This window comes from Elaeis guineensis, chromosome 13, assembly GCF_000442705.2.
Source record: "Elaeis guineensis isolate ETL-2024a chromosome 13, EG11, whole genome shotgun sequence".
NCBI lineage: Eukaryota > Viridiplantae > Streptophyta > Magnoliopsida > Arecales > Arecaceae > Elaeis > Elaeis guineensis.
The window spans coordinates 22,790,378-22,800,185 of record NC_026005.2 but is presented as its reverse complement, the minus strand read 5'-3'; the positions used below and the strand labels follow the sequence as shown (position 1 = coordinate 22,800,185).

General features: G+C 40.5%; 1 protein-coding gene and 1 pseudogene across 4 annotated transcripts; one reads left to right on the top strand and one right to left on the bottom strand.

Annotated features, from left to right (window-relative positions):
* Nucleotides 1-439: 439 nt before the first annotated feature.
* Nucleotides 440-6,624, bottom strand: LOC105056246 (phosphatidylinositol/phosphatidylcholine transfer protein SFH6). 4 transcript variants are annotated; one of them, XM_029267895.2, is made up of 15 exons: nt 6,520-6,624; nt 5,800-5,864; nt 4,756-5,044; nt 4,377-4,476; nt 3,954-4,220; nt 3,597-3,674; nt 3,395-3,496; nt 3,271-3,320; nt 3,021-3,114; nt 2,816-2,914; nt 2,557-2,691; nt 1,754-1,883; nt 1,177-1,394; nt 979-1,056; nt 440-607 (listed from the first exon to the last, which is right to left on the bottom strand). In XM_029267895.2, the coding sequence occupies exons 2-15, from the start codon at nt 5,843-5,845 to the stop codon at nt 590-592; spliced, it is 1,704 nt and encodes a 567-aa protein (XP_029123728.1). In that variant the 5' UTR covers nt 5,846-5,864; nt 6,520-6,624; the 3' UTR covers nt 440-589. The 4 variants fall into 4 exon arrangements, with proteins under 4 accessions (XP_029123728.1, XP_019710006.1, XP_029123732.1 ...); XM_019854447.3 differs by having other exon boundaries at nt 5,800-5,937; nt 6,520-6,623; XM_029267899.2 differs by having other exon boundaries at nt 2,831-2,914; nt 5,800-5,937; nt 6,520-6,623.
* A 536-nt stretch (nt 6,625-7,160) lies between these two features.
* Nucleotides 7,161-9,398, top strand: LOC140853117 (uncharacterized; annotated as a pseudogene).
* Nucleotides 9,399-9,808: the final 410 nt, after the last annotated feature.

The following is a 9,808-nucleotide window of genomic DNA, read 5'->3' as shown; positions in this document are numbered from 1 at the left end:
AGTTGCACAAGGATTGTGTCTTTTCACATAGAATCAGTTGCATTAAGGTCGTGTACAAGGGTTGTGTCCTTCCCCTTCGTATCCATATGAATTCTATAAATAGGGGATCTTGGGTCATTTCTATAACACTTCATTTTTGTACAAGACGAGCCATAATCTGAAGAGTTCTTAGAGAGCTTTGGATAAGTGGCAAGTACAAAAGTAATCTCAAAAATTGTGTGATCACTTGGGTGATAACCAGTCTAACGGCATTACATCCCCAAATACATACTCTCTGTAAATTATCTTTCTGGGCCATCATACAAGAGGAAGGAAGGAGAATAGACGCGCTATTCGGGTGATTTCAAGCTAGCCAAAACAGCACAATCACCAGACAACTCGCACTTCATGCAGAAAATGTACACCACCTATTTGCTTAGGACAGTTTGATGGTAGGAGATTCATGAATTTTTTATATTCAACTGATCAATTTGGCAAATACAAAACGTAAAGGAGTACATTCGTATATTTGCTGACAAGAGAATGGTCAGCCAGCTACGTCAAATACACAGCTCTATTTTCAAAACCTGCAGCTTCTTTTGTCCTCCAGTTACCAGCAAAATGGGTTCTGCAATGAAAAAGGTAAATGCATAAAGAAATATGTTGATGAGGAGGAGGGAGATGAATGCAGTTGCTAAATATGAGTAGGACCCCTTACTATGGTGGGAATACCTATGTTTCTGAGTAAAAAGTCCAACCAAATAGCTCCAAAATCCGGAGCGAAATTGAAGCATTTCTTTCAGCAAAGTTCTACATTCTTAAAATGGATGGAATGGCAGATAGCCGCAAGAAATCTTGGCTATATCTCTGACCGGCCAAATTCATGGCATTACGTTCCAGCCTAAAGAAAAGTGCAGATGTCCTAGGAATTGCATGATAGAAGAAGATTGGTCTAAATGACAGGATGCTTGAGAAATTTTACGGTTTAACGTAACTAACCAACTTGCTCTTCTTCTTCTTCTTCTTGTCGACGTAAGCAACAAGCTCCTCCTGTCGAGCAAGGGCATCCTCCAGAGCCTACAGGGAAAAAAAGAAAAACAAGACATATGTAAACTTTTAATAATTGCACCAAAAAATCGAATCACATTCTAAAATATCAAGGATGCATGAACTTGAAACTCTATCCTCTGACATTACCTTCTTGGTTGCTGCAAGCTCTGCTTCCATGGCATTCACACGGCTCACAGCATCCTTCAACTGCTCCTCCTTCTCGACGGGCATCTCGGCGGGCTTCATGCTGAGGATGTTCACCTTCTCTTCCAGCTCCCCGAGGCGCTTCATGGCGGAGGAGAATTCAGCAGCCGAGACAGTTGATGCGGGCAAGTGCTGCTGCATCTGGCCTTTAACCATTGTCTCTGCACAGTAGACAGGTCTGGCATAGTCAATGGCTGCATCAACAAACTTCTTGGGCATGACACGGGTCACTCGGAGCATGGTCGCGATGCCCATGACAAAGGCCATGACTCCGGCAAGGATGTGGTTGCTAAACCCATCAGGACCCTTGTAAACATCAGATAGGGTGTAGAAACCTGTGAAGAATAAGAACAAATAGATCTTTGGTTGTGCTCTAGAACAAGCGATATCCTTAAAGTTTTTAGAAGCTCCTATTAGCTTGCAACAACTTGAGAGTGGGTTGTGGGTTGTGGTAATGTTTGAGGCCCCTCATATACGAAATTATGAAATCCTGATGGAGGTTCAAGAGTGGTATGTAGACCTTTAGAAGGGGCAAGTTGTTCTTCATTCATCACTTCTTTACTCCAGTTGGCATCCACAATCTTGTCGACCATTGGGATAAAATCATCATCTGCAACTGGAGTAGGGAAGCTCTCTTTGGCGCTTTGGACCTGAAAGTTTAGAGAAAATTCATGAAAAATTATATCAGGTGCAGTGTAAATTGTCTCGAATCACCAAGTAAAATGGAGAAATCCAGAATGACAAGCTCAGTTACTAAAGACTGCTTTGAGATTCTCTGAATTTGCTTATCTTTGATATCTCCTATGTTTACCTACCACTTAAGATGAGGGTAAGCTAAGACCATGCCAACGATTAGAAAATGGAGTCTGGAAAAAATGGTGTCTAAAGCTGAAATTGCTCATAAAGTTCTAAAGATCTAGCTGTTCCTCGAACTTCAAATGCAGTTCTAACAGATTCGATGACTCTTTTGGCATGCACAAACACTCGGTAAAATCTCCTTTCTATGTTTGAATCATAAAGCGAACTATGAAAAGGAAATTGAGTAAATCTTGCTTGAAAATAATGATATGAATTACTTCCCAAGGCAACATTAATATCCAGCAATGTTTCTTCAATGCCAAGGCTGAAATAGGGCATAGTAATTGGTCTTGCTCATTAATAGATCAACAAGAATAAATCGCTGAACTTCCAATGTGCTATTTTCTGAGCAAAGCTATATGTTCAATGAGCCATCAGTTAAGTAGCTTTGCCCAGAATAAGGTGTGAATGAGCTAAGCAAAGAGATACAAATTGCCAAGCTGGGCCAAGATCTCTGAAACTCACCTGGTAACTTGGACTGACAACTTCCTCCCGAACAGGTGACAAGTGTGGGTGTTCAATCACCCTTGACATTATGGGAGAGGGAGGCCGCACATCATCGGCAGCTAAAATAGTCTCTCCAAAGAATGAGTCTTGCTTCTTCATGTTGGGAAGAAAAGGAAAGTAATGTAGCCATCAGTACTGGAATACACCTGTAAATACACAAGTTTGCAAAGAGGCAAAAAATGAAAGGAATGAAGACATCGGTGGATCTGTTTGTCACCTTAGGGTACACTACCTCATCCTCGGAGATTGTTTTCTCATCTGCGCCAGAAGTAGCCTGGCATGACCTTCCACATCTTGCCATGCCACTTTGCACAATCTACACATCAGATTATTAAGTAAGAATCTGGTGAAGCACTAAACCATATTAGATGAACTTTCAACAGCTCTGATATAAACAAAGAGAAAAGGATGAGATGAGACACCTTCAGAATTTCAGGATCCTTCCATGGGCCTTTGTCAGACCGAAGGCAGCCTCCTTCACAGTTGCAAGTGCCACCAAGGAACTCTGGCAATTCACTGGTAAAAAACAATGAAAGGAAGACCAGATACGATTATTGTATATGATTTTGAAAAGACATTTCAGTAAGTTATCATTCACAATCGAGTATGGAAAATCTGGACCAAAAATTAGAAAGAAAGAAAAAGAAAAGCACTCTATCCAATAAAACTTGCCTGGCATCAATCACTTCAAGCAACTTACTTTGGTACTTATTTCCCAAAACCTGATAGAAGCAGCAACTATTAGCTAGTATTTGTGTTAAACACACCACATTATAAAGAGATAAGGAAAGCTTACGTGGATCTTTGCAGTGGTCTTCGGATCGAGGAAGCCCTTCACAGTGTTCCATAGCAGTCTAAATCCCTGTCCTGCATTGACAATGAACATGCGGCACAAGGTCTGCAGCAGAACCAATATTTCTGATATGTTAGTTTACAGTGGTCACTTCAATATGATTGTTGTATAACTACCAAGTTCGTGTGGCACAAACGAGAGGTACCTCAGGATAATTATCACCATCAATTTTCTGAAGACGGCTGATCAAATCTCTTGCGACCTTGTTGAATTGTTTCATCCCCTAAGGTCCAAAAGCATGACATGTTCATGTCAGAAAGAAGGAACAAATAAAAGAAAAGCAAAACAAATTTACCCTAATAAGTGAATGTTAAGAGGATTCATCTTAAATTTCAACCAATGCTAAAAAAAGCAAGCATATGCTTTGGTGATTCTCAATGGAGGAAGTTATATGGGGCTGCTAATGGAAAATGTTCCAGAATTTCAGTTTTCTATGGATATATTTTTCAAAATAGAAGGTTTTGTGCGAACTTAGAAAATGCAGAAGCAACCATTGTCATACCACTCCTTGCACATCAAGAATTGTTGTGCTTTGGTCAATGTGCCGTTTTACTGCAACTGAGCAAGCTGGGAACTTGACGTTAAAGGTCCTCTCGAACTCCTTCACATGGTATTTGATATAGCGATCCATGTTCGTAACTTGCATTAGCTTATTGGTGTCAATTTGTCCTAGTTTTTCAATGTAGACTGGCCTGCCTTCCTTATCTACACCATGATGACCTTGTGGGTAGTATTCCAAGACTTGATCAAGCTCCTTGAACTCAAAATCCTAATAGATTAATAGAATATAAAACATGAGCATTAGGTGTAATATCATACTCCCGGAGAAAAAATGATGCGAAGTAAATATGGGCATACTTAAGTTGCAAGTCAAACATATGCAACACCAAGCTGAGAACTGTATCTCAGAGGCAAAGAAGGTTACCTCAACAATGGTGTCAGCTCCAAATTCCTTCCTCCATTGGAGCATATCAGCCCACATTTGCTTTGTTTTCTCAATGTCAAATTTCCGGGCCTTCAGAAATCTGCATAATAGATTAATTAATGCTTTGGCTCATGGATATCGAGACATTGATATATACAATCAATTGAACACTGAAATAATTGCACTGTAAGTCTATTAAAAATTCCAAATATTAACAACCAAAAACATTCACTTCGACCACGGACTTTGTGACTATTGAGCACATAAGTCCCTTCCATCCAAAGAAGTACTTGAAAATCAGCATATTAAGCCTTAATCACTATCTCAGGGTAAGTTGGGTGCCATTGTTCTCAAATCAAGAATCAGGTATGAAGAAGACCTTAGCATCATATGATAGTCATCATGTCTTGATGGTAGCAACTCTTCCAAAATGAGAATTTGGCGGAAGGCATCAACAGCCTGCATTTCTTCAGCATCGCGCACATCCTCTATGGAGACAGACATGACCCGACTACTTCTCCTACCCCTTTTTGACAATGAATTTCTGAATTTTGTGGAGGCATTTATTGCCTTCTTCTTCAGAGATCCAATCCTGGTCTTCCTCTCATCCTCTGAGTTCTCAACATCGGATCTTCTGTCCCGCCTCTCTTCACGGGTGCCATCTAGACCTGCAACAATTACCAAAAGATGACAGTCAGTATCATATGGAAAACCTCAATTTTTTGAGCAATATGGAAAACCTCAATTATTACTAACAAAGAAGAAAAATCAATTCTCCTGTATAATTAATGATTCTCAGAAAATGGTTCTCCTAGAAGAAAAGACTTCTTAAAGAAAGTTTAACAACTGAGCATAATAAATTATTGCAGATTCTATGACATACAATTAACAAACTAAAGAATCAGGAAACAAGAAATCAGATGGACATAGCATTATCTGCTAATGAAGATTTGGTTTTTCTGAAAATCATTCTGACCCGAGTTACATTGCTGATTCTTGGCTTCATAATTTTCTAGATATTTTTTCTTCATTCCTTCTACATTTTATATTTCTATGCCTATAGAGGCTCACCACATGCTTTGTTCCCAATGCCAAATATCGAAAAAAAGATATATATTTTACAATTCAGCTATTGTCTTTGGAGGACAATTCATGAAAATTTATGGTTTTGTTACACAAATCAAATCCATCCAATTTCATTGAGCCTATTTGAATCTCAATACAAATACAAAAATTAGCTAGTTTTCTGAGGCATCAGATAATATTAGAATGTTTCTCTCTTTTTTAAAAGAATAGTTCTCTCTTGAGAAAAAAGGATAATACAGAATAAGAAAAGAATCACAGGTTGGAAACATGGAATTAAGGAAGCAAAAAAACACAAAATGGAGGAGATTTTTGTTTTCTATTAAAATTTTCTATGTACCAGGTTTTCCATAACGGTCAAGAGGTCCTGACATGGCCTCGCTCATGGTCGTGTGCGAGCTGGACCTGGTTAAAAAAACAAAGGGGTGGAGAGTTAAGAACTCATCAAGGATACCAGGACGTACGCCTCTCCAAGCACCTGAAATCCCATCACCTTGAAATCAATAACAAAAAGTAGCGCCATGATATGGGAAATAAGCAGTGAAAAATATATCTTTTGAAGATTGGAAATCTCTAAATAAGGGAGAAAAAAAACTGAAGATTTAGTTTTTTTTTTTCCTGCAACATGGAAAGTCCAAAAACAGAACAAAAAAATCGAGAAATCAAAGGAATGAGCGAAATCATTAATGCAATCAAAGCAAACCAAGCACTAAATTTTGACTCCAAAGCACATGCTGCTATCAACATTAACGGAAAACAATATAGCATTGTATTCCAACAAAAAAAACTAAAAAACAAGAGACAGGGAAAAAATTTGTCATGGCCAAATGCTAAAACCGGAACCTTTTGCATCGGTTAAGGATTGGACGACACCATTAAAGGCCAAAGTCAGAATCAAGATAAAAAATAACAACGGAGCAAAAAAGGAGAGAGAAAACCGGATGAACCGAGGAATCCGAAACAGTTGAAGACGGACTCACGATCAATGGGAATGCAGGTGGAGGAGGAGTAAGAGAAAGAGGAAGAAGGAGAAGAAGAATGGAGGAGAGAGAAGATTCACCTCTTGGACAAACTAGAGATTTTCAGAGAGGTGGGAGGAAGGGGGCAGTTTTAATGACCTTGGAATCCGCTGAGGGGACGGCGAGGGGGACACGACTACTTCATGACATGGTGGTTATGACAGAAGAGAAAGGGGGGAATTGGTTGCGTTGGTATTTTTCTTTTGGAGCTGTTGACGAGGTCTCTGCTGTTGGATGAAAGAGGAAGGAGGGAGGGAGAATGGCCGAAATGCAAGCCACTCCATAAACCCAACATATTAATCTAATGGTTGAGAGAAAGAGATGCGCGTTGAGTCTTGCCTCCAAATCAAAACCACCTCCAACGGCTAGTTCCTCGGATGGGAATTGGGACGGCTGTAGAGGACCGAATAGCGGACAGCATATTCTAGAACGGGGGATAAATAAGGTCCCAAGTGAGTTGGCGAACAGAGGTCCCATTTCAGTTTTGATTTTCTGTCGGTCACTGATCCATGTGAAAGGCTGTCTGCTGTTTGCCTGCAGCAGCTGAATGGTGCTTCATTTGATGATGATTTAGAGCAGAAGTTTGTATGATTATGCTTTATAAATATTTTCTTGATTTTTTTGCCCCAGGAAGTCCTCGCCAACCGACCAAAGTTCTTATAAATTGTGTAACCCAGTGTCAATGGAGCATATAATTGGAAAGCTTCCAAATAAATCCATGACTTCCAAACATGCGTTTATTGCACGAGGAGGCCTACGACCTGTGGAAACATTCGGCAACCTCCTCGCCTTCCTTTTCCCGATGATTGAATTCTATTTTGTGCTGGCTCTTCTGAAAGCCTCGTGGCAATCAAAGCCCAGTTGCTGTCTCTCAAGGTGAAGTGGTGAACCTACTCAAAAAGCTCCATTATAAGCATCCATTGGTGACCTTGATGGACCGTAGACTTGATGTATTTTCTGTTCACTTGTTAGGAAATCGTCTTGGACTCCGTCGAACAAGGTAGACAGTTCTTGAAAGGGGTAAGTGTCTTTCCTTCAGACGTAGAATCACCCTGCTTTTTTTTTTTTTTTTTTGAGGAAAACAGAGGAAGTGAGGCCCCCCAAATTTTATTAATCAGCAAACTGCACAAGGTGAAGTACAAGAGAGAATAATGAAGTCATGATGGGGTCACAAATGCAAGGAAGTAAGTCTAGAAGAAACAGCCCTGTGGCTGTCGAAGGAGTTGGCTGGGCACAAGTTGATCCACCTAGCAAATGAGCGTAGAACCTGAAGCAAAACACCACAAGAGGCGGTCTTCTTTGTCAAGAATATCCTGCCGTTCCTACTCATACCAAATGTGCCACATAACTACCATGAATAACTGATCTCAACCTTTACTCAACACCGGTAGCAAAGGTGAATCACCCCCGGTTGATTCGGTCCTCCGCTCTTTCCATGGTTTGCAGCTGGAGCTGGGAGCATAGATGGATCCTCAGGTTCACCAATGACTAGGCCTCTAAACAGTTTGGAGGATAAAGAAAACATTCCATGATAACAGATCTACTAGCTGGCTTCATTCAGTGAGGAGGGAGAAAGATGGGCCGGTACGGAAACTCACTACCAACAGTATCCTCTCTGTAACTTGCGTTCATAAATTCACCAACTAAAACAGCCTCTGATGTTTATTTTGCAGGGCACCATGGAACGGGAAGATCCTTGAGGAAGCTAGAATACCAAAGATATGTTTGGATGGTTGGGCATAAAATATTATAGGATTCGTAGTCTAATCATTAAAAATATAGGATTATAAATTATATTAAACTTATTTTACAGCTATTCAAGATCATCATTTTAGTGGGTTGGCTCAAATTTTATAAGAAAAAAAAATGATCATAATATGAATTTTTTTTCTCCCTACGAAATTTGAGTCAGCCCACTTAAAAGATTCTCAGATTTTCGTCTAAATATATCTAGTCCAAACTGATTTTTCCAATTATATGAGTTCAGTCTATGAATCTTATAAAATTTTGGACAATAATTTTGGAGATAAAAATTCAATAAAAATTAGAATTGAGTGTTTGGATAATAAAACCTAAGGATACCTGACCGATAGGAATGTACTTATTGCATGGGATAAAAATAATATTCTCAAGAGGACTAACGACATTATTTTTATCCCACGGTCATCCGGCTCCTCTTCTCAACCTCCCTCTTTTGGAATCCATCAACATCTTTCCCTACCTCTTCTGAAGTCCGATCATCATCTCCAGCCATCCCCTTCTCCCAGCTCATCTACGAGCAAGAGTCGTCCATTGTCATCTTCGCCCTTGTCCACATCATCTCCGGTGACATCACTCCACCACTTGAATTGATGCATCCCAACACATGCTGGCTGTGCAACGTCAACAACAACTGTCTGGGCTATGACTTCTTCTTCTCGACGGAAGAGGCGGCAGATGACGGTGCAAGTGGAGGTGGTAAAGGTTGATGGCGTCCGACTAAAGAAGAGGAAGTAGAAGAACAAGGGAGTGAGGTTGCAACCATAGGAAAAGTGGGCGGTAGAGATTTAGGATCCACGACAGGTGGTGCGCAAGTAGCTCGGCACATTTGACACAGCTAAGGAGGCGGCACAGGCCTACGACCTCACTGCGATCGAATTCCAAGGGGCTCAGGCGAGAAGCTCAATTTCCCATTCCTGGAGCAATTGCTGGCCGAAGAAGCTGATGCTCGTGAGTCCTTCCTTCACCATTGGATCAGCAAAGGCACCAGCGCAAGCATGGACTAAGCAAGGGGGAGCACGAAAGCAGGGTACCATAATTTGGGGCCGGAGGTTCGAGCACATCTCTTATCTGGACAGCCCAAAATCAGCGAATTTTTCAACATAAAGTTTCTATCTTGATGGATCTATTAAGACAATGTATTTGTTTTTTCTATGACCAATTTTCTATAGCTGCTTCTATTATTTCTGCCCTAAACACCCAATTTAGGTACTGGAGCTATCTTTGCTGTCTACACAACTAACATATCCTACTTTTGTCTTATCGAAGCCCCCTCCCTATGGTGTGCCCATGGTATACTTTGATGGTGCTGTGCATGGTCACCATGCTGCTGCAGGTTTTGTCATGCAAGATCATGATGGCCAATTGCTTGCTGCAGATGGGAACTACTTTCTAGTTCGTCAATCCCTTTTGCGCAGCTTATTGGGGTATGGTTGGGTATGTTACATATTATAAATTCTTTCCAACCTTCTTCAGTTGAAATTCAGGGTGATTCTGCAGTTGTTATATCTTGATTGAAGAAGCTGTCTCTTAACTGATTTGCTCTCTCTCCTTAGATACTAGACATCTGAT

Coding starts and splice junctions, on each gene's coding strand:
- LOC105056246 (XM_029267895.2), bottom strand. CDS start 5,845: ATGAGCGAGGCCATGTCAGGACCTCTTGACCGTTATGGAAAACCTG. Junction 3,115..3,270: donor CTTGAAGTGATTGATGCCAG/GCAAGTTTTATT, acceptor GTTTTTTACCAG/TGAATTGCCAGAGTTCCTTG. Junction 1,057..1,176: donor AGCTTGCAGCAACCAAGAAG/GTAATGTCAGAG, acceptor TTTTCCCTGTAG/GCTCTGGAGGATGCCCTTGC.